At 50.0% G+C, this 24555-nt stretch overlaps 1 protein-coding gene across 2 annotated transcripts in view; it reads right to left on the reverse strand.

The window, feature by feature from the left end:
- Positions 1-24555, reverse strand: part of SVIL (supervillin) — a 138714-nt gene that overhangs the window by 17908 nt on the left and 96251 nt on the right. For both annotated transcript variants that reach the window (XM_040992550.1, XM_040992551.1), the window contains 11 exons: positions 23493-23622; positions 13205-13352; positions 10746-10835; positions 10567-10653; positions 9280-9451; positions 6959-7131; positions 5089-5244; positions 3716-3852; positions 2764-2911; positions 2500-2645; positions 1386-1561 (listed from right to left, as the gene is read on the reverse strand). In XM_040992550.1, coding sequence (XP_040848484.1) covers positions 1386-1561; positions 2500-2645; positions 2764-2911; positions 3716-3852; positions 5089-5244; positions 6959-7131; positions 9280-9451; positions 10567-10653; positions 10746-10835; positions 13205-13352; positions 23493-23622 — 1563 coding nt within the window. The remainder of the gene's footprint in view (positions 1-1385; positions 1562-2499; positions 2646-2763; positions 2912-3715; positions 3853-5088; positions 5245-6958; positions 7132-9279; positions 9452-10566; positions 10654-10745; positions 10836-13204; positions 13353-23492; positions 23623-24555) is intronic.

Here is a 24555-nt window from a genome sequence, read left to right on the forward strand (position 1 = left end):
CTGATTGAAATCGAATCCAACTCCCCACCAACGTACCTCGCAAGGCAGCAGAAGATGGCTCGAATGCTTGGGTCCCTGGCACCTACGCGGGAGACCTGGATGGAGTTTTTGACTCCTGCCTTTGACCTAGCCCAGCCCTTGGAGGGTGAATCAGCATGTGGAAGATCTTCAGATCTCTTCTATTTTTTTAATTAGAAACGCAGACACACAGAGAGAATGGAAATACAGAGAGAAAGATCTTCTATCCATTGGTTTTCTCCCCAAGTGGCTGTAACAGCTGGAGCTGAGAACCAGCAGCTTCTTCCAGGTCTCCCACGTGGGTGTGGGGTCCTGAGATTTTGGCCCATCCTCTACTGCTTTCCCCGGGCCACAAGCAGGGAGCTGGATGGGAAGTGGAGCAGCTGCGATACAAACTGGTACCTATATGTGATCCTGGTGGATGCAAGCTGAGGGTTTAGCCGCTAAGCTATCATGTTGGGCCCAGCCCTGCCTTTCAAATAAAGTAAATTTTTAAAAGAAACTGATTTTTTAAAAACACATGGACATATCAGGTCCTAAAGTGATAATTAACTATGCATGAAATCGATAGTTGGTTGGTATACAAGAAACTAGGTAGGAAAACAGTCGGTATTCTAGTTTAATGAAAAACATGACAGCGACACTGAATGATGGGCAGTATCTGAGTATTCTGTGCTGCTGGGAGGTGCTGCAATTGCTACTTTACTGTATGGCACTTGCAGTTAAAACGTGCTGGTTTTGTCTTTGCCCTGGCGGTTAAAATACCCCCTTTTATGTCAAAATTAATTTTTGCCATCCTATCTCCTAGAATTTGCATGTATTTTTTGGGCTTGGCCAAAACGGAGTCACCAAACCAGGACACTGTGGGAGCATTGAGATTATAGCCATGATTTCCGTGCATACATTGTTGCCTCTCCAGAGGCGTAAAGGTGCAGCCTTCATCCATGACCAAACACGTCCCAGAATTCAGGCGCTGTGCTGGGGAATAGGAAACAAGAAGGAAGCAGGTTGCTCCTGCCCTTCTAAATCAGTTGTTGAGTTGCTAGTTGCGTGAAAGCTCCTGGGCTCAGCCTGTAATTGGCCGAATGCCCACAGCCCCTGCAGTGCTGCATGGGCAGCTGTCTGCTAAGTGCAAGGAATTCTAAATAACACAGGCGTGTTCCAGGAGACGACAAAGCCCATCTTGCTTTCTGTATGCTTGGGTCAAAGCTAAAGAAATGCTCTTTGGGGGACTATCCAGGGCCCACGGTGTGCAAGTCTTTGGAAAATGGGAAACCCATGCAGAGCCACAGTGGACACCTGGCTGCAGTGAGCATGGTGCCCGGGGTGGGCATGCCCTCGCCACCATCCTCAGGTTGCAGGAGTACCTGGGGATAAGCGGATTGCACTCTCCGGGGTCCAGCGGGTTGATGTCACAATTCTCGTAGTCAAAGGTTCCGTTCCACAGGTGCTTGGCCAGCTGGAACGCGACCTTCCGTTGCGCCAACGTGACTTCCTTGCCGTGCCACACGTACACTTCGCTACCAAAATCAAACACCAACACCTAGGGAAACAGCACAGAGGGAGCTTGGAGAACGAAATCAGCTCCAGCTAACTGCAGCGGGGCCTCTGGGTGCAGGGAGTCAAATGATCGAGTGGTGCCCCCACCGCCACTGAGATTTTTTCAAAACACCCAAGACACTTGGCTCAGAGAAGAGCCCCTTCACTGCACGTTCCTTTGTCGTCTCGTGCCTGCTTGTCTCTGATGCCTCTCTATCTCCCTTGTTTATTTCTTCTCTCATATACTTAAGCTATGGGGCCACTACATCACCATGCTTTCAAGATCATCACATGATGCTTACAAGCTCATCTGAGAGGCAGGCGTGCAAATGCTAGTTACCGCCAACTCTAATGTGAAGTACGCAGTGGCTCGAGAAGGCCTGAAACGTTTTATTGACCTAAAATGTCCCAGAAGAATAACTGAACTACTAACAACATCAAGAAGCCTGGATTGGATAGCAGAGAATGAGAGGAAAGTAAGATGCGTGCGCTGGTTTGCTGGAAAACAGGACAACTACATTCTTTCGATGACAGCAAAGGCCCTTTTGTTACCTTTTGCGCCTTTTTTAAACACTTAGAATACTTAATGGTACTAAAAATACCTGCAATTAATACATACGTTTGGGCTGAAATCAGTGCACTATTTGGCAAGCCCATGATTTGTCTTTACCCATGGCTATGTAACTGGCAAAAAAATCCAAGTGATAGGGTTAAGTCTCACGTACGTTTTACCTACAGTGGCCACATTTTTTAATGACTTGTGCCTCGTCTCAATCTGGTTAGTATGTTAGGGCAGTAGCAGTGGCAGCAAACCATAGCTATCCACGCTGTGGGCGCCTGCTGGTCTTGCCCAGGTGCCCCCGGTACTTGGCAGACCAGTGTGGAGTGCAGCCAGGCTGCTTGCTGCTGGGGGCAGTTCCCCTTTCTGCCCCCTGGCCCTACCTCTTTCGATTGCAGAAGGGAGCACTTCGGGATTTTCCCCCAGTAGTCGTCATCCGGCACGAGCTTGTCATCCACCAGCCGATAGATGCAGTTGGTCTCTATGATGGCCGTTTCGTACAGTTCGTCCTCTTTGGGATCCCCGGCAGCTTTAGAATAACAACAAGACAACATGACACTTGGCACGGGGCATTAGTGGCACAGGGGGTGAGGGGGGACAAGGGGGGTTCCCCACTTGCCACTTTCTGAAATGCACCAGACTCTTACACTGGTAACTGGTTTGGCCGCCCAGCAGTTTCCAGAAGTCTTTGGCCGCATGCGTGTGTGTGTTGATGCCTTCTTCGATGGTCTGCAGGTAGGATGCTCGGCAACCAAGCTCTCTCTTCGTCTGAATTAAAGTCGCAAGTTCGGAGGCCTGAGAAAAATGACAGGAACACAATTATTGGGGCAGGATGGCACTGTGGCACCTGCTGAGATGATGTGTTCTGTGAACACTCCCCACCACAGGGGCAAGGGGACCCTGACTGCTGTGTAGTCATCAATGAGATCAGGAAAAATGTTAGCTCAGAAAGAGCAGCAGTTTCTAATGTTGGGCTCCGTAAGTGCACCATTTCCTGTAGTGAAGAGGGCACATGTGAAGTTTTGGAAAAAATCATCCTGTTGGGGCTGGCTAAGCTTCTGACTGCAGCACCAGCATTCCAGATGGGTACTGGTTCGAGTCCCAGCTGCTCCACTTCCGATTCAGCTCTCTGTTTATGACCTGGGAAGGCAGCGGAGAACGGCCCAAGTGCTTGCATTCGTGACTCACATGGCTTCGGAATGGTTCAGCTCTGCTTGAGAGAGGATCTCTCTGCCTCCTCTCTGTAATTCTGTCTTTCTGAGAAGATAAAAATCCCTCTACTTTGTGGAGGGATCTGTCCCACAAGATGCTGCTTGGGTAAATCTGAACTCGAACAGAAAACCAGGGTAGAGAATGTTGAAGTGGCTGCCAATTGGCTTTTCACCCAAGACTTCAACAACTCCAGGTGTGTGCCTGCATCTTCTAGAACATTCTACACGTGTACCCAAGGAAAGCTTGTCTGAAAAGTCTTCAGGAATGGGAACGCCACAACTGCTGGCCCTGGGGAAACAGTAGAGGGATCTGACAGCCAGTAGAACATTCTCTTGGCACGTGGGGAAAATTGAGTGCACGTCGGCACGCTGGGTTCCTGGCACCCACCTTGGCTTTCTCTATGACGTTTGCAAACTCCCCGACCCACAGGAAGCAGTGCTGAGGGGACAGCAACAGGAAGCAGTCCCCACTGTTGAGGGATAGTGCCCGTGGTTCCACCAGCCTTGTCTGCACGTGTCTTCTTCCTGGACGTGAGGCAAGAGTCACTTTTCTCTCCACAGGTGGGACTGGGACCAACTGGGCTGCACCCTGCAGCAGAGGCACCCCTTCTGCCTTGCCCCTGTCCTCCCAATTCCCACCATGCCAGATTCAGGATCCCAGGGTCCAGTAACTCCCAGGATGCAGTTGGGTGAGGAGGGGGACTTAAAGGTAAAAACATGTCCATCATGTTCCCTGCTCAGGGTTTTGCCAAGATCACCATGTTTCTTGGGACCGTTCCCAGGGTCTTTCTCCTGCAGGTGCATGGGTGAGTAAAGGGTTTGCCCTCCAACAAGAGGGGCAAACACGTGCCTTCCTTTCCTTCCCTTCTCTTTCCTCCTAGTGCCTTCCTCTGCACCTAGGTCAGCTCCCACCTGTCCATCACCACCCCATAGGCAAAGACAATGTGCTCCTATTGGATCTTCCTCCTTCTTGGGGTGCTCCCACTGTGAACTACAAGGGGACACCTTGAGTCAATTGAGATGGAAGCTGCGTTTCACCCCCTGTGGTTGGTTGGCTTTCATCTTTCCATGACAATGCGGCCAGCAGAGATATATGTTTCCTGAGCTTGTTGCTGGTCTGTTGACCATGCTACAGGGGAGGGTGGATGTGCCAAGACACCTGTTTCACTCATCCTTCTCTTGGTAATTGATCTGTAAGGCTCCCACTGGGAGACACAGTGTTTCTCCTCCTGACCTGGAGCTGTCCTTGTCCTCCTCCGTGTCTCCCTGGCTAGGATCAAAAGGGTGTGAGGGTGGGATCTAGGTCTGCTTCATTTGCTTCTGCTTTGCCTTGATTCCTTCCCCCAGGAAGGCAACCTTTTTCCTCTGGTCTGACTGGGTTTCAACGTGCTCGGCAAGGGCCAGGAATCAGAGAGAGACAGTACAGTCACTCTTAGAGTGCAGCTGCTAACTGCAAGGCGTGCAAGTGTCATGGGGTCCAGGGAGAGCAGGAATAAATGCTGAGAGACCTGGGTTCCAAGATAGCGCCACCACTCAGCACCACCTTCCAGAGCCCCAGCGGGCAAACTATTGCCTGCTCGCACGTCAGTGGATCTGAAATGATGGGAGGCAGCACCCAGCACTCAGTAGGTTCTCAAAGAGCCTGGAGTTCCTTTGTCCTTACAGGTGAGGGTGGTGGGTGGGGGGAAGCACTGAGGACTGCTCACGACCAGCACAAGCCTCTAGCCCAACCTGGAAGCTGCTGTGGATGCTTGGAAATACCTTTGATCTGCAACAACATCAGTTTCTTGTAGGGCACAGCGCTGTTGTTGGAATTCTGCTCGGTCAGGTTGACGCTCCGCAGGCTGATGTTGCTGAAGCTTTCTTTACTGGCTAAGCCGGCCAGGGTCACTTCTGAGAAGTTGGAGTTGGAAGACACTAGGTGGATGGCAAGACATGGGGGAGAGGGGAGAGATGTTCGTTGCCATGACAATGGCTTGCAGCCAGAAAGCACTCATGGTGGATCTGGTGCCTCTGTTCGCCATCCTTAAGCCATGTCCAATTGCTTTGGTTTACTTATTTGAAAGGTGGAGATCAATCAGTCTTCCACCTGTTAGTTCACTCCCCAGATGGCTGCAACAGCTACAGCTAGGAACCAGGAACTCCATCCAGGCATCCCCCAAGAGTGCTGGCAGCCATCACCCACTGTCTCCCAGAATGCAAGATCGGAAGCAGAAGGGAACTCAGCCCCAGGGTCCTCCAATATGGGATGCTGGCATCCCAAATAGCCCCTTCATGGTTGCCCCACACCTTTGTTTTGGAAAGGTAGTCTCAAGTTGGAGTAACTACTGTTCTAAGCTTACCCACCACGTTAAGAATTCCATGAACGTATAAACTGCCAGGTGACAGGTGTCAGGAGGACAGGCACTGAGTGACAGTGTAGATGTGCTATCTTAATGCTATCGGGAGTCCTGGCAACTCGTTTGCTTCTCCAACTTGAGGTTCTAGAAATGTCTATGTGGAGAAGCTCAGAGAGCGACCTCATTGAGACCAGGTTCAAACACTGAAAATTTGTCACAGAATGGACCTTTGGATGTGACACAGGAATTTTGCAGTAGATTTTCTTGGAGACCAGTGTTGTAGCACGGCAAGTAAAGCTGCCACCTGCCACTCCAGCATCCTGTATGGGGTTGGCTCATGTACCTGGCTGGTCCACCTGTGATTCAGCTCTCTGCCAATGGCCTGGGAAAAGTAGCAGAAGGAGGCCCAAGCATTTGAGGTCCTATCACCCACATGAGAGACCTGACTTTAGGTGAAGCTCCTGACTTTAGCCTGGCTTAGTGCTGGCTGTTGTGGCCACCTAGGGGAATAAACCAGCAAATGGATGATCTCTCTCTCTCTCTCTCTGCAACTCTTTCAAAACAAATACATTTTAAAGAGAAACGCAGGCGTGCAAGTGTCCTCTTAAAGTGAGTCCTCTTAAAGTTTTGCGTTGTGGAGTATGTTGGAGCTTGAGTTTATAGGTGACAAACGTTCAATGTGCATTTCTAAGAAAAATCTTAGGGTACAGTTTATGAAGGACACAGTCCATAAAAATCCCAGGAGGACTATTTAAGTTAGCAGGATCACATGTGCCATGACCTCCCCCAAAACACTCTAGGGCAGCACAGGCAGGACAGGCTTGGCCTGCAGCGGAGCTGGGAGAGAGAGCCCACCTCCTCACTCATTGTGCTTAGGACTCCTATTGCAAGTCTCCCACCCTTCCTAGTTCCCTTCCAACTCAAACACCTTGAGGATCTCCCGCAAACAATTTGTAAATTAACAACATGCAAAACGAGGGATAGGAAAAGCAGTGGTTTAGTTCATTCCCCCCAAAGCGTTTTAGTAATTTGTTCTCGAATTAGACGAAGTTGAGAAGGACTGGGTTGAGTCGCTCAAAGCAGAAGCGGCCTTCAGCGCCCAACCTCTGCCAAGGGCACTGGGAACGCAGGACGATGTCAACCACCCAATCGAAACGCAAGACCTACACCGTGCAAGTCGGATTTCTGAGGGTGGGGAGTCGCCGTCCAGGTTCCAGCAGCACGCATGCTCACATGCGTTAGCGGTGGGCGGCCGTGCAGCACAGGGACAGCGGGGAGAGGCCGGTACTCACGCTTCTCCACTTTCATCCGCTTGGATTCCATGAAGGCCACGTTGAGTCTCTGCTCCGTGTACTCCTGCAGGAGGTCTTCCCGGGCGGCCAGCATCTTTAGGGGGTTTCTGGAAGCTTGTACCCGGCGCTTGGGCCTGACCGCGCGCTTGTGCTCGGCCACAGAGAACGTTAGCCTGTGGGGCGAAGCGGAGCTGGGGCTGAGTTCTGCACCCCATGGCTTGACTGCATGGATCCACACGTTTGCCCTGATACTTCCTCCTGGCAGCCCCTCGCAGGAAGAGGTGCAAGTCACCGAGTTCAAGGAACCAACCAACCCCGGAAGACGCTGCCCCACTCGTGGACAACCTCTAGGTTCCACTGCTAGCTAGCAGCCCTGTATGACCTGGTTGTCTTCCGTCTGCCCCCTGTGCCAACAGGAACAAACTCATCTCCTGGTGATAACATACCTGGGTCTGCTTCGGAAAGCCCTTCTCAGATGCAGGTGGCCTCTTTCTTCCGCGCTAAACCTTGCAATTGCTGCTCCAGCCTCTCTGACTCTTGGGAAAAGAACTACCCCCCTCACCCCGCCCTCCCCAAATACACCTGACCCTCCACATCCATGGGTGAAACATCCATGGATTCCACCAACTGCAGATCCAAAAAATAAAATCATGCACAGACTGAACACATACAGACTCTATTTTTGCATCATTATTCCCTAAGGAGAACCCAGTAACACCTCTTTGCACCTCCTTTATGTGGTTTTGGGTGTTACAAGTCATCTCCAGGGGATTTAGAACACCCGTGGGGATGTGGTACCCTGCAGGTGGTACCATGTTCAACAATGGGCATGAGCTGTGCTAGAATCCCTCATTTCCCATGGGCATCAAGGGACGACTGTATTTAGAAAGAAGACAAGTGTGCGGCATCGCCTACAACATTTGCTGCACTCAGCACTCTCTGGCATGGAGACACTCGACCAAGCAGCTTGTTGTCCCAGCAGATCCTTGCCACTGCTGCAGCTACGCTCAGTTCGCTCCTGCAAGCTTCTGATGCTAGGCAAAAATAACTCCCTGAACACCACGGTGTGCGAGCAGACATACAGAGCTGTTTGTTTAAATGCTGGTACAGAGCAATTTCAACCACGCCCTTTGGGTGAGGAGGAGATGGAGAAAAGGCTGAATAACCATCATGTACAAAGACCCAAAGTATTATTCTAAGGATGGATATGACAAATAGACCATGAGTATTTTTTTTCAGTTCAGAAATTGAGAGATGTCAATGAAGCAACCGAAAAATGCCCCACGCATCTCAGGGAAATAGATGATGGAGAGAGGGTCCCCTGAAGACCACGGGAATCTAACCTGGAACTTGACTGGAACGGGTGGAAAGGGAAGCTGCCTGGTTGATGCTGGCCAGGCAGGTAGTCTATCTATGTGGTGCCAGGGTGGCCACCTCCCACCCCATGGTTGATGCCCTGCCCTGAGTGAACAACCACAGGGAGACCACATTTTGCCTGGCACCTTGAACTTGAGTTCATACCTGTACTCTTCATGCAATAGCTCCTAAATCTCCCCGCACCTTTTGTATGCTGAAGAGTTTTTCCTTTCTTTTTTTTTTTTTTTAAATCCTGGCACTTTGGAGAGAGGGAATCCTAGTACTGTACTAACTTCCCTTTGGTAGTTTTACGGAACTCCTGTGTGAAAACAGAACCTTGTGAAAACTGCTGAGAAAGCCTGCGATCTATCAATGCCACACGTGACTATAAGCTAAGCCATGCTCTTTCCAAATTTTCTGGAAGGCTGTTATCATCATGCATTTGGTATGAGTGATGATTTAATACGCTGAATTGACTGACAGGCATAGAAATCTCTGCTAACTGATGCCCATCGAGAAGCCTGCAAGATGATACCCAGGTTACAGGACAACCTAATGGCCCCGACAAGTGTGTGGCACGTGCCTTCTGGGCTGTGGCACACAGGTCTCATCCGACCTGTGGCACCTTGTAACTGTCTGCAGAGTAACAGAGTTAACACTCATGCTCCAAAGGAGCATCCAACCTGTAGGCTCTAGAAAGCCCCTGAAACTACCTTCTCTGCACCTGCCAAGGCAACCGCAGGCAGGGCTTGCAATTCAACACATCCTCCGTTTAAGCTCATGATTCTGTATGGCTTGCAGATGATGCTTTCAAAAAATCTAAAAGGCCCTTGGCAATAAGAAGCATCCCTAGCCCTGCCCAGAACCCGGAGATGAGGAGAAAAAAAAAATCCTTCAAGAAAATCCTGCAGGGAGGCAGAGGAAGAAAGCCCCTCTTGGGAGAGAAAGGACGAACAATGACTCACTTGGGTGAACAGGGATCGCAAAGAACGTCGAAGTCCTCCTCCAGCTCCACAGGACTTCTGGGCACATTGTGGTCCATGCTTCGGTAGAACTTGGCGAAGGTTTCGTCATCATCCAGCTTCATCACCTCCTTGACAGACTGCCCCGTGACACTGAGCACAGTCTCTTGCATTCCTTCAATGATCAACGAGCCAGCGAAGAAACAGAACGCGTTAGAGAAAAACCATCGTATCTTGGTCATGCTGAGAGGTCATGCCCCCTGCTAAATGCCAGGAGGGGAGAAAACAGGACAGGGACACGCAGGGTGCCGTGGTCCATGAGAAGCCACAGGGCATTTCGCCTGCATGAGCTTTACACAGATGGGTGGTGGCAGGGACGGAGGCTGCTTTTGCTAAGCCAGGCCACTGAGCATTTCTGAGCTTGTTGCCAACCCTACTGGAGCAAGAAGCAGCCGTTGCCCCTTCTGTTCCTGCCAGGGGTACTGTTTATCCATGGGGAACCACATGGCCTGGCTTGTGATCATTCATTTCTACCGCTATCCTGCAAAAATGCTCACGAATGGGCACAGCCGTGCTTCAAGAAAGTTTGACTTAGCAAGCAGGTAGACAATTGGTCATGGCCATGGCCACTGGCTGCCAATGCCTAGGCCAGATCGCCATCTCGTGGCACACGTACTCATGTGCCACACATTCTGCAACACTTGTGTTCTGGGTCTCCCCAGTTATCACCTTTTTATATTTCTGGGCTCATAGTGGTTGCTTGTGTTCAGTGACTTGGAAGTCATGGCCAATAGGACTGCCAGATCCTAGTCCGATTAAACTTCAACTTCTAGACATTTTTATCAAGAGATAAAAGGTTACTACTCTTTCAGATATTTATTTCCACAGAATTCCTTTTTTTTTTCCTTCTTTTTGGAAATCATTTGGGGTTTGTAATTATGAGATTAGCTTTGTTCCTTTGTTGGACACTGAGACACACAATTCAGTGATTCCAGGGCCAAGACTACAGTGGTGATGTTTACAATGCACAACCTGCCGTCAGGTTAAAAGCAAAGTCATGAAGTTCTTAGTTATATAGAGTGTCAAAGTGAGTCAGCCTTGGTAAGCCCATCAGGCCGGGCCAAAGCTTCCTTGTCTGCCATCTGGCTCAGAAAGCTCATCCTTGTGTGGTGAATGAGTGGTGGAGAGAGGGAGATCAGAGTGGAGGGGGTTGCAGGGAGGAGTAGCATTCTGTTCAGATGTCCCAGGATCCCTGGTGAATGGAAGTCATGCCCCTCCCGCTGTTGGTACCTTTGCTATTGAGCTTCCTGAGGAATGTCTCCAGCCTGTCCAGCTTCAGGTCGGACTCCAGCTGCATGTCCGGCTTGGCTTCGATATCTGCGCGGAGGGAACAATATCCCAGTATGCATGGGATGCCAAGGGTCCCCGGGGTTAGGACCTCCAGCCCAGGAGCCACTCTGCACACCTACCTTCCAGCGGCTTGGAGACTGGCGTGGTGCCCCTTGCCTTGGTGCCAGCTGGGGATGCCACCGGTGTGATGGCAGTAGGGGAGGCCAGACCTGCACAACAACCAGAGGAGCCACTTAGCAGTATGGCATCATTGTTGCCAAGCTGGGACCTTGAGGGTCTCTGTTAGTTCCGGGTAGACTACACAACCCATAGAAATTTTACACACACACACACACACACACACACACACGTACATGCACAGGTACACACACAACGGTGCACACACCCACACACAGGTGCATATGACAGGTTTCGTAGTCAGGTGTGAGGAAATGTAAGGACTATTTTAGTGTTTTGGGGGACTGAAGCCATTGACAAGCTACAGGTTGAAGTCCAGCTGCTCCATTTCTAATCCAGCTCCCTGCCAATGCATCTGGGAAAGCCATAAAAAGTGATGGTTTGAGTCTTGGGTTCTGGCACCCACGTGAGAGACCAGAATGGAGTTTCTAGTTCCTGGCTTGCTGTTTCTTTCCTCCTCTTTGCCTTTCAGATTAGCAAACAACTCTTAAAGAGGAAAGGGTACATGGTGATGGAGCATTTCTATTTGGAAAGAGGAAACTCAGCTGAAGTGACAGCTAAGTACCTTTCCCTAATCTCAGAATTGGCTGGAGAGGGAAGTCATTCATGCACTTACAAGGAAATAAGATGTTCCTGGTGTCTGGTATTCACTTGCAATAAATATGAGATTCTTCGATGTCATGACCTCTGTAAGTGTCCCTTGAGGAACCACTCACAAGGAACAATACATGACTGAATTTTTCTGCTCTATTCTCCTGTAACTGGGAAAAGTATTACAGCATAATAAAATTCAGGAAAAATACAGGTGCACAGGTTTTGGACTTAATTTTTAAGTTTTCTAGATGTACTTCTCCACATGTACATGTTTTACAAACACATATGAGAGGATTCCAAAACATTTGTGGCAAGATGGAATCAATTACATAAATTGGAATGGAATTGAAAGATAAATTTATGGGGCTGGCCTTGTAGTGTAATAATAAGGCTGCTCCCTGTGATGCTGGTATCCTATAAGAGTACTGGTTTGCGTTCTGGCTGCTCCATATCCAATGCTCCATATCCCTGCTCATGAGTCGGGGGGAAAGCAGCATGAGAGAGAGGGGAGAATGAGACAGAAAAAGAGAGAAAGAGAGAAAAAGAGAGAGAGGAAGAGAGAGAGAATATAAATATCTTTCATTGCTGATTCACTCCCCAAATGATGGTAGTGACTAAGGCTGGGCTGGGCTTCAGCCATGAGCCACGAACTCCATCTGAGTCTCCCACATGGGTAGTGTGGGCTCAAGTACTTGAGACATCTTTTGCTGCTTTCCAAATTCACCAACAAGAAGTTGGATTGGAAGCAGAGCAGCTTGAGCTGGCACTCATATGGGATGCCAAAACTGCAAGGGGTGGCTTAACTCCTGGTGCCACAAAGCTGAACCTGAGACAGCATTTTAACCACTTCCTGCAGGGCAGGAAATCAAACCCCAGAGGTGCCCATGGAGCCCCAGAGCTCTCTGGTGATCTCCCTAAGCAGGCGGTTGAGGGTTGGCTTCATTTGTCTTTGACGTGGGCTTCAAGACAGCTCCATAGTTCAGCTGCAGAGGGACCAACTCCCTTCTCGAATGGGATGCATCTATTAAACATTGCACCTGCCCTTGGCCTTGGCAGTCTGGTTTGCTGAAGAGGAGCCCAGGAATGGATCCAAAGGCTTCCTTTGGGGGTGTTGCATACTGCCAGGTTGCATGAAAATGGAAGCAAGTTAAGGCAATGGCAGGAAAGCACCGAGAAGTGTCAGCACATCTGTAATTGCTTGCAAAAGCAGCAGGTGCACTCAAGTTCCAAGTGGGAAAGTTTTTAGAGAGTGAAAGCTGAATTAAATATCTCACATGGTGTAAGACACTAACAAATCATTTCTGAAGAGGAGCTATTTGTTATATTCAGTAGGAATGTCTCATAGAACTTAACCTCAAACATTGACACAACATCATTAAGTACAGAAAGTTGAAAGAGGGTAGCCGAGGGCGGACCATGTAGTACAGAGGTCATCACTGCCTGGGATGCCTGTAATTCACAGCAGAGTTCAAGACCCACATGCTCTGCTTCTGCTGCAGCTCCCTGCTAATGTGTGCGCTGGGCAGCAGCAGGGATGGCCATACGAGTGGGACAGCCAGGTAGAGTTTCTAGCACCTGACTTTGGCTGGGCACCAGACCAGGCTGTTGTGAGCATCTGGGGAGCAGACTGTCATACAGAAGATCATTCTACCTTTTAAATAATGAAAATAAACATTTAAAAAATAATATTCTAAAATTTCACTGAGCTGTCACATAGCACCCTCATCCCCAGAGGTGAGCATGAGCACACGTGTACAGGTGCACACACCACAAACACACACAGACACACACACACACACACCCTGACCTCTCTTCACCATCCTGCCAGCCACAGTGAACTGGGTGGAGTCGTTGGCAGCCCCTCTGCCTCTTGTCTTCCAGGCTTCCTCTCTCACGGTAATGAGTTGCTTCCTCTCTTCGATGGTCATCTGGCTCTCTCGGCTGTCGGTCACCCGCTGGGTACACCAGGCACAAAGAGAGAATGGCAGAGGGATGAGTCTGGCCCAAGGTACTCCGCAAGTCAAAAGGCTGGCAGACACAGAGGAGAAAAGCATTTCCCACGTATATCCAAGGACGCCCTGTCTGAAATAACTGTGGGATAGAGGTCGCCCACTAAGAACACACCAACTCTGGCTGAAAAGTTTATTTGAGATACCGACATGATTCTTCTTAAAACAACAACAGCAACAACAGAGATAGTCTTCCTGCCATGAGTCTCCCAGGGTTTTCAAGTTGCTCAGTTTTATCCTTGTAGTTAAACTTGGCTCACTGGGAGATGTTATCCACAATACTTACAAAGAACACGATGGATGTAGAAGGCTTTATCTGTGCAAGCTCTCAGGAACATGGTCAGACACAAAGTTGGGCTAGCTGGCTGGGAAAATGGGTACATGATAGAATTTTCTAGAACTCTGCATGCCTTTTCCTATAGCCATAGTGTTGTATGAGTAGCGAGTCCCATACGGATTGGCTCAGGGAAATGACTTGAAGCCATACTGTGTATGACATCGTGGTTGAAATGTGCTACCAATGTAAGTAGACACACGGGATGACACTTCTACTTAAAAAAAAAAATGGCTTCCAAAAAGTTTTCACTGGAGCTCTGCCTGCCTCTCCAACGCCCAGGCCATGGATGACTCGCAGTGGGCCTGTGATCGGGAACACAGCTGAGAGTACAAGGGACCAGGACAGGATGGGGTTGGGGTACCTGGACTGAAGAGAGAGACAAGGGGCAATGCAAAGTTCCAAGGTGAGTCATGAGGAAGGAGTGTGGCAAGGAGGGGCAGCTTGGAGGGTGATAGCAGGTGACACTGGGGCAGGAGGCCCCTCCGTTGGGGCAGCACTGTGCTTCCTCTCTTCCAGCTGCTGCACCCCCCATGGCTGGGCACAGGAGAGAGAGGCCAGGCCCAGAAAGGAGGTTGCTTGGCTGGACATCACAACCAGCACAGGGGCTCTCCAAGCCGTCTGGGTTGAGCCCTCTAGCTTCTGCTCCAGCTTTGTGGTCTCAGATGCAAAGGTGACGACAGTGTGGGAACACTGGCTTTGAAACTTACACTACAGCTCTCGGTCACAACCCTGGCTGTTTCCCCAGTGGCTCCGCTTGGCCAAAGTCTTGCCTTTTGCTCCAAGGCAGTCAGCTACCCCTGCAATTCTCCTCCATGTCTATCCACCCCTCCACCGTGGCCAGGTTGCTTCCCTGAAGGTGCCAACAGGGAGTTCATTTCAGATTCAGCAGGAGAGTGGCAGGCAGCTCAGCTGCAGCACTCAGGCTGACCAACAGGAACCTTGCTTTTCTTTACCTGCAGCCTATTTTGTTAAGCCCCCAGTAGGGGCTTGTCCACCATCCAACCTTCCCTGGACAACAATCAGAGCCACGTGGTATCTGAGGGTCGTTTAATCAGGCTGAACACCTTTTCCTATAGAGCCAGGAGCACGGAATCCAAGGTACGACATTGGACGGGATCAGGGATGGAGAAGGGACTGACTAGGCGAGATGAACTCGAGTTACTTACACATGTGGAGAAAAACCTCATGCAAATGTTAAACTCCTTGTATTGATCACGGCATCACCGAGCGGTGGCTGCAGCAGGAAATTATCTTTGCAGTACGGTAAAGGAAAGAGTGTGAGGTTGCCAAACTGCTCACACATGGTTCTTCTGTCTTAGTGTGTGTATTCATGAATGTGATAGAAGACAGAGATAAGACAGAATGTATGTGTGTGTTTTCTATGTGAAAGACAGAGAGTGAAGGAGAAATAAAGAGAGTGAGAGGAAGAGAGAGACAGAGAGAGCGAGCGAGCGAGAGAGATGGAGAAAGGGAGGGAGTGGAGAAGAGGCAGGAAGATCAGAGACATGACCATTGGTGAGTCTGCCAAAGTGTATACAGGAGACTGCCTTGTTTGTTATAAACTTTCCTGTAAGTCTTAAGTTTTATCAAAATATAAAGTTAGCAAAAATTGAGGAAGAAGCCCTCTTTTCCTTAACTTTTCCATCCTTGCTCGGCAAGGTGTCCATGAGTCTAAGGACCTCTATGGTTCTCATACCAGCCCTGACTCCAGCAACACGAGATCAACTGGCCAGGACCTCATCAGCGTGTGCAACAGAGTCGCATGTGTTTGGTTTCTTTTGACGTTAAGTCTAAGGAGGGATCTTTATACATTCATGTGACAGTTGGCTTAAGGGGTTTCCAAAGTGTGAAGAGTCTGGAAAAGTGGTGTGAGCGAGGGTCCCAACATGACCAGCTCAGAGGGGTCGCTGAGAGCCAGAGTGGGTGGTGAATGAGTCAGAAAATAGTCTCCTTGAGTCAGCAATCTCACCTCCCTCAATACTCAGGGCTCTTCCACACGGCTTCTCCTGTGACGGGTACAACCGCAGGAGCATTCAAAATCACCACTGGTTTGCCAGATCTAGGCCGGGAAGAAATATCTAAATATCCCCTCTACATGACAAGATCAAATCAAATTCTGTTTCTCTAGAAGTTTCCACCCAGCATTGCTTGCTTGGAGGGCTTGTTTTGGGGTCCCCTAATCTCTGCTCTCGGACTTTGGGTGGCTCTGTAGGGAGGGTAGGAATCGAGTATAATTGATCACATATTGCTCTTCTATTTTAGAACTCAAATGTGACAATGAATAAAACAGAGATCTTCATCCACTGGCTTGCTTATTTGCTTTCAAGTTTTTCTTTCCTCTGTTGGAGAAGTTTGGAGCAGATATGGAAAGAAGTCTTGGGCCACTTTTGGCTCTAGCAGAACAGCTGTTCAGAGTCAAGCAGAACATATATATATATATATATATATATATAGAGAGAGAGAGAGAGAGAGAGAGAGAGGAGAGAGAGAGAAAGAGAGCTGAGGGTAGAATATGAACAGATTTGTAAATGTTGGTAGGGAGATGTGATAGAGGTGATGGAGGGAAGGTGAGAGGGAACGAGAGAGAGACAGAGAGAGGAGACAGTTAATAATTGGGAAGGAAGGAGGGATAGACGCTATGACCATCAGCAAGAAGGTTCTCAGGTTATTACACTGTGGCTTAGGGATTTGCCTCTTCTCACACACCTGCACAGAGCAGCATCATATAGAATCTCGATGTGTCTGAGCTGCAGGTGTGATATGACAGGAAAGCAGAATCCACCTGAGGGTTAGGACTGGGGCAGACCTAGGGCAACACCGTTCCACCTCTGGAGAGCTTCGTGGAAAAAAACAATACTATGATCTGGCTTTAATATATATTTATATATATTTTTAGCTTTTTCTCACCCAGTGAAGCGAAGCTGTAGGAAGAGATGAGATACCAGCACATGGAAAGTGACAGGAATGCAGCGAAATGCAGTTGTACGACTTGAGGTGCCATTTTGCTCCACCACACGCAGCCTCAAGAAGCCTGCGTGAGACTCAGAGGTCACATGGGCCACCCGGTCTCATCTCCATCTTGGGAACACACACGGTCTTGCTGTGGCTCGGCCCTGCCGTGCTGCAGCCTGGCACACAAAGTGGGAGCTCGCCTTGTGTGAGCTACACGGTCCACTTCCCAACTGCATCTGGGCGTCCCTGGACGCAGGAACAGCAGTGCAGGGAGGACAGAGCACAGGAGGCACCTGACCTCCCAGGAGGCTGAGAGTCAATGGTGCCAAGCCAGGGCAGAGAATTTTCATGTGACAAAACCGTCAGGATGCATCAACACTCTTTGCTTTTTAATTACATGTTGAATTGGCACAATATAAATTATCTTTGGCAAATATTAATTTTGCCAAACACAAAAACGGAAAGGGACACATTCCATGCTCGTGGGTATGAAGACTCCAGTTTGTCCCGATATCCTTTCCTCCCAACTTGGTCAATCCCAATCAAGATCCCAGCAAGACATTTGGTGGATATTGACCACCTGGTCCTGAAGTTCCCAGGCAGTGGCTGTAGACCCAGAAGAGAGAGCCCATTACTAAAGAAAAACAGCTGTCAGAGGACTGACACTATCTACCTTCCAAACTAACCATAAAACAGCATTAACGAGCTCTGGGTTGGAAGAATAGCCTGAGAGATTAAGGGACCAAAAGACAAGAGCCCAGGAGTAGACTCACACACAGTCCACCATGACAAAGTGGTAAAATTACCACAATGGAAGAAAGATGATCTTTCAACAAATGGCACCCACAGGTAGAGGAAAAACATTCAGAAGCTATGGCCCTCATATCGTTCACAAAATTCAGCTCAAAGTGGAAGGCTGGGATGTAACATAAAGCAGGATGGTCGTAGGAGGCAACAGAGGGGGAAAACCTAGATAGCCTTAGATTCCACAGCTACTGTTTATAGAGAGAATCAAAAGCATAATCCATGAAATCATTGATAGGCAAGACTTGAGCAGAAAACCTTTCTGCTCTGAGACAGACTCTGTCAAATGAATGAAAAGACAAACCACAAACTAGCAGAAACCACAAACAGCTAAATGAACACACACGGGAAAAATCTGAACAGACACCTTACCAAAGAACATGTCTGCGGACAAAGAGGCAATGGCGAGCCTTCCCACATCCTGCGTCAGGAGGGATTTGCAAATTAAAGCGATGAGACCCTACCATACACACTCAGTGGAAAAAACGCAGACCCAAGACATGGACAACATCCAGGCCCAACAACGAGCAAGATTAATAGGAATGGCCCATCACTGCCGACGAGGACGCAAAATGGCAGACATCGTGGGTGGTTCCTGCCGAAACGAAAAACGCTCACGGGCCACATGTCAATCACCATGCTCTTTCACACCCAAACACTCGCACAGCAGCTTTCTTCCTAACTGCCCAAGCTGGGCAGTAACTAAGATGTCCTTCAGCAGGTGCACGGAGGAACCCCTGGAGGTAGTGCTATCGCTCAGTGCTGAGACAGAAGAAGAGTGAGTCTTGGAGGACCGGAGGATCCGTCCCTGTCCGTGGCTAAGTAAAGAGATCAACTTTCAGGCTATTTGCTGGAGGGACCCAACTCAGTGATTGTCTAGAAAATGCAAAAAGTTGCTGGCAGCAAATATTCAGGGAGGTGTGATGGGCAAGTGCCGGGCTTCCAGGGTGGGCACAAGTCCTACTGCAGTTTTCCCACTCCAGACAACGTGCACCCGGGGAGCTCTCTGGGTGACCAGCAGGTGTCAGTGTGGATTCAGTGGCTGTGACCAATTCTGTTAAAATACAGGCCTGGAGTTGGGGTGCAGCACGTCAAGCTGCAGCCCATGATGCTGTTACCCCAGAGGGGCACTGGTTTGTATCCCAGCTGCTCCACTTCTGATTCAGCTCCCTACTAATGAGTGAGGAAGGTCAGCAGAAGATGGCCCTTGTCCCTGCCATTCTTGGGGAGACCTGGATGGAGCTCCAGGGTCCTGGATTCAGCCTGGTTCAGCCCCCACCACTGTGGTCATCTGGGGAGTGAAGCAGCAGATGGAAGATCTTTCTTCCTTGGTATCTCTCTGTGAGTCTGGCTTCTAATTAAATAAGCAAATATTAAAAAATAATGTGTATGCATATAAAGATTTCTGTAACAGTTTTCCCTTTATGGTTCAATCTTGACTTGTTAGATCGCTGATGACAGCCAGTTTGCTCCAGTTGAGTCTCCTCCTTGGAGTGGGCATGAGCCAGGTATGTGGGACTATCAAATGGTCATTTACAATTTAGGGCAAAGGGGCCAAGCAGCATGCTGGAGAGTGGGAGGGGACAGGGAGTGAGTGACAGGGAGGGTTGGGGAGGGGAGGGCCTGCTCCTGCCCACTAGGAGCCTGGGTAGAACCCTGAGACCTGCACTTGGTGGTCACTGTTCCCCAGAGGCTGGGACAACCCTCAGAGGAGAGAGCCCAGAGACGAAAGGAGGGTGAGGAAAACCCCGAAGCCCCGCCAAAGAGGGTACAGTGGGCTCTCCTCCTGGCCACTGGGACAGCCAGGGACACTCCCAAGGGAACCGAGGAGCTTCGTGAATGGTCAGCCCTGCTGTGCCCACAGGGTCACTGTGTCCCCTGTGGCATGTGCGGGAGCAGGGCTCAGGCAGGTCAAGGCCAGCAGTGCTGGAGAAAGGGCAAATGGCCTGAGTCTGCTTGCTTTTACAGAGTCACTGCAGGCAGCCCGCGTCAGACGGCCTCATCCCTGCGGTGTCTTCCTTCCTGTGGCTCGGCCATATCCTCTCCCTCTCCGCTGGCCTCCACGCTTAGCATGATCACATACTCATTGAGCTGGGTGGGACTCCCGGAGGAGCCCACTTAGCACTTACAGCTTGATGATGGGAATGGGGAGGACTTCCTTTTATGGCAGGTGCCTAACAGGATGATGACTGAACCTCAGGGATGAGCCTTGGCTGCTCTGTGTGTGTGTGTGTGTGTGTGTGTGTGTGTGTGTGTGTGTGTGTGTGTGTGAAGAAGCCTGCATAGATGAGGGCTCATTATACAAGCACCCATGCATGCATGTAATCTCGCGATCTCTCTCACGCACACAGCAAAGGAGCAACCTTCTCAAATGTACCACAAGTGCTTCCCTCCTGCTCAGAAACTGCAATGAGGTGTACGGCATGCAGGCTTGTCCTCACCTGGTTAACAGATACAAAAGACAGGTGTTTATGGGCAGCGGGTAGGGCAGGAGAGTAAGCGGTAGCATACACAGGTTCCTACGGGGCAAAGCAAGAGGATTGAGATGAGAAGGCTGATCGGGCTGGGAAGGGCTGGGCCTGGCTGAGGGGGAGGGCGTGGGACACTGAGTCAAGGAACCTCTCTCGGGCGGTGCGAATCAGTTCATTGCAATTTCGGCTCCATTTCTAAAAGGAGTCCTTGCTAGAAGGCCTAGGCTGACATGGACCCACACGAGCACAGGCTGTTATGAGGGGGCCTACAAATGTCTAGCAGGTTCCTAGTCACTTCCACTGGCTTCTTTAACATGGATCATGAAGTACTCTCGGAAGTACTCTCGGAAGTACTTTACTGTTTCAGAAATGACTGACAGACACGGAGTCAGCTCTCTGGCCTGGATCCAGGCTTGTGTGGTGCAGGGACTAAGACACCATCAGGGTTAGGGGTGCAGGGCCTCACACAGGGGAAGGTCTCACTCCAGGACTACTAGGTCAGTGTCAGGCTTACCCAAAGCAGATTAGAAATGGCATTATCATCGGTCACTTCCCCTTCTTCCTACAGGTTAAAACAAATGGGAGACATTGCCAAGTCTTGGAGGAATCTAGTTGAGGGTTCACAGTGCTGTGCAGGCATGGGGTGCCAGGGTTCAGTGGGAAGCATGCGCATGCTCACACAGCTGAGTGGCCTAAGCCTGAGGGCCAGATGATCTCCTCCACCCAGAGGGTCAAACCATCTGCCATTCTCTGCCTCCCGACCTCACGCCATAGCGGATGTGAAGATCCGGCCTCTCAGTGTCTGCGGGTGATTGGGGTGTCCATCCATTGACCTTCCCTCACCTCCTGGGGGACTCTGTCCTGGGGAGGTCACTGACCTTGCAAAGCCAGACAACCATAGCAGGTGTCCAGGACTCAGACCCAGAGCAGGTTTCTGCCCTCACTTCTACCACGTTCTTATGTGCTGCCCACAAGCTGATACATTGGGTGCTGTAGGGGATAGTCCTGCCCAGGCCTGAGTGTCCACCAGGCTGCAATGGAAGGTAAGGATTGGATGATGATTCTAGTCCCAGCCAGGAGACTCTGGCTCCACTCTGAATGTACAGCTTTGCATCACAGTATTTCTGAGGCTGTGAGTCATGCCCAAGTGCTCACACTCTACACAGTGTGGCCCAGGCCACATCCACCCCGGGTGGCTTAGACCATGCTTAGCACTCCCTGCTTCCTGGGCTGCATAAGGCCAAAAGTCAGGCTACCATGGACCGAGAAAAAGGATGGCGGATGGGGGCGGGGATGAGAATGGAAGAGCCCGGATGATTTTCTTTGGCAGATAACAGGACCCCTTCCATGACTAGTGCTCAGAAGCTAAACTAGCAGTCCTAATTTGGGGGTGGCATGCAGACATGGGAAGCAAGGAGCTACTCCCAGGTTTCCTATTCCTGGGGACACATTCTGCCCTCAGCACAGAGGGGAAGACACTCACTCCTTCACCCCAAATCTATTCCTGGACCTGAAAGCCTATCTCTTTGCAGCAGAGGAGATGTGGCTTGGAGGACTTGACATCTGCTTCCTCCAACACAAATCCTTGTCAGAAATAGAACTGCTGTAGACTTTTCAGGCATCTTCTGACCTTTTTTTTTTAAGTGTGGCTATTAGAGAACTGATCATTTTCACAGATCACGCTATTATTATTGTTATTTAAACTGGCCAGTGCGTGCAACATCATAAGAACAAGGGGCATACTGTGGCAGTCCCCCTCTCCCCCTTTCTTGCCTCGTCTGCGTTTCAGGTTCATATGTTCCTTCTGTGTCATGAGTCATGAGACCCTGCACACCAAAGCAGGGCAACCAGAAGATGTTCAGTCCCCAGGAATGTGACTAAAGGACCCTGATGAACTTTCTCACCTTTGGTGGCCAATAAGGAGGGTTCTGGAACCCGTTATCCCTTGCACACTGGCCCCAGGTGCATTCAAGTCTCACTAATGCCCTTGGCTCTCTTGCCAGCTGCCCTAGGGCACCCAGCAAGCAGGCAGTACTGAGTTCTGAAGCCATCTGTGCCCACAGTGGGTGTGGTCTCTAGACAGAGCCTCCTCCCTCTGAGCCCCCACACCACAAGCCCTTGGGAAGACACTGACCATGAGGTCATCAGAGGTCATGCGCAAAGCATTTGACCTCAGTAGAACTCGAGATTTCCCAACCCAAGGCTGCAAAGGCCTAAAAATAGATGGGCTCATTTGAACTTCAAAGAGCTCATTGTCTGGGGGCCAGAGGGAAGTAGGCCACTGCTCAGGAAGGAGTAGGCACTGTGAGCTCACAGTTGGCATCACCAGCAGCCCAGAGGTGCTCAGTGGCTTTTCTGGGTCCCCTGGGCCCCACCCCCAGGGCACCTGCAAGGCCCAGAACCTCCCTTACCCTCCCTGCAAACACCTTCGCCAGAGGCACACTCTTCTTCCATGCCTACAGGAGGCATCCCTCTTCACTGGAGATCTGCCTCATGGTGTGCTATAAGCTTCCCATACACCTGCTACACAGCATCCTGGCAGCTCTGGAAGGGCTGGGCACCAACTGCACCTTATCAGATGACCAGAGAGACACCTGGCACTCTGGCGGCCCTGACATGCCTGTTGAGTGACATCTTGCTAACGGGGTTACGTGTTTGTTTTTGAACCAGGAGTTTCCAGATCCTTCTGGATGCATGGGCTTTCAAAAGTTCATGGTAAAATGGATTGAAGAAAGAAGTTTACTGGGCATAAGAAGTTTGCAGTTCACCTATTTTTAAAATATGTATGCATTTTTCCATGAACTTTTTAAAGACCTGCAGTTGCCTTAAAGAATTCAAACTGTTGTTCCATCATAACCTGGGTAGACACAGGAGTATCACAGACAGTGGCTGAACTCCTGTTCTTTGTGTACATTTTTTTTGCGCTGGCAGGGGGCCATCTCTTCTGTGCATGCGCAACCTATTTTTGAGCTTAACAGGCTCCAAATGACTACCAAGTTGAACCCGCCTGAGGGCACGCCAGACCAGCATCGCTCCGTCGTTTGGGGTCAGCCTGCACATGAATTTTCAAAGTGTGTCGCTGCTATAGCTGTGACTGAACAATGGCGCAACCCTTCGGAGTACCATTGGCCTGCTGCAGCATCAAACACCCCACATTGCTTCACCTGTTTTAAAAACTGATGGCTGTCCATTCTCCACCCCCCCGCCCCAGGTCCTTGGTTTGTATCTTTCAGAATAAGATCTCTGGAGAGGAGAGTCAAGACTGTGGTGCAACTTGCAAGCTTTTGTGGTGCATTGAAAAAAAAAAATCACACAATTTTAAACGATACTGCTACGTGCAGTGCTGTTGGTGTTTGGGCAACATCTCAACACTCGACCTTCCGGCCCATTGCAGCAGCGTTGTGACAGTTGTGCTCCCCCACAAGCCTCATGGGATGAGACCCAGCAAGGCTGCTCATGCTGTGCAGGCCGCCTGCCGAGTGCAATGCAGACAGATACCTTCTCCCGGCCTCGGGACCTTACCCTCTTGTGTAGTAGCAGCTCTGAGTCCGGCAGGTGCATGCTGGCCCCAGCCAAGGTCTGCCCAAACTCCTGCTTCCTGCTCAGTCTGTTCTTCCAGTCTTCCTCCCCACTCTTCTTCAACAGCGCCAACCTGCAATAGAAGATGGCACCCCTATTGCTCGGCAACGAACTCTTGGAACTGACGTTGGGGACAGCCTTTCCTCAGAGGGTCCCCACATTTTAGAGACGGTTGAAACATGAGATGGCGGGAAGGGGATGTGACTTAAGGCTGAGAGCAAAAGACAAAAATAATGCTCAGAGGACCACGACCTCCATCGACCCCTTCTGGTCACTTGGTGAAACTACATTAGAGTCCCACAGCTGTGTAGATAGTTGATCGAAAAAACTGGAGCAAGGAATTCAAAATATCATACAGCTACGAAACCCTGACAATTGTTCAAACCTGCACTTCTTAATTAAAGGAAAATAGGATGTTTAGGATGCTCTTACCTTCTAAGGCACTGTTTACTTGCAAATCCATCTTTATGCTATGAAAACTTTTATTTAATTATTGCTTCAACTTTCTCCAGGGCAAAGAAGTACACACAAAAAGGATCCAACTAACCGACAACGGTCTCCTAACCTACTTCAGGCTCATGGTGGTGCGACTTGAGGGTGCCACTTGGGGCGAGGTGCTGCTGTTGTTTCAACTGTGTGTCTGGGTCATCTCACCGCGCTCTAAGGAACAGGGAAGACTTGGGTGTTTTATCACACACACGTTGGGGAGACCGGAGGCAACAGAGCTGCGATGGCTAAGCTGGAGCTCATGTGGTGGCGATGTGAAGACTGGCTAGCCAGTACTCGGCCCCAGGGCTCTCTGTGAGGCTCCTGCACGCTTCCCTCCTGACCCACTGCCGGTCCCGGTAGCCTGTTTGTTCTGCCCTGGGTGGCTGCTCCCTCCAAGTAGCTTCGTTCTCTTCAACACAGCAGGCTCCCAAAGGTTCTACACTATTTCCCAAGACTGCTCAGTCGCTGAGGTGGGGATGTGCTGAGGTGTGTTCTATGATACAAGTTGGTCAAGTGG

The sequence above is a fragment of the Ochotona curzoniae genome, unplaced genomic scaffold (assembly GCF_017591425.1).
Source record: "Ochotona curzoniae isolate NIBS_2020 unplaced genomic scaffold, NIBS_Ocur_1.0 contig_78, whole genome shotgun sequence".
NCBI lineage: Eukaryota > Metazoa > Chordata > Mammalia > Lagomorpha > Ochotonidae > Ochotona > Ochotona curzoniae.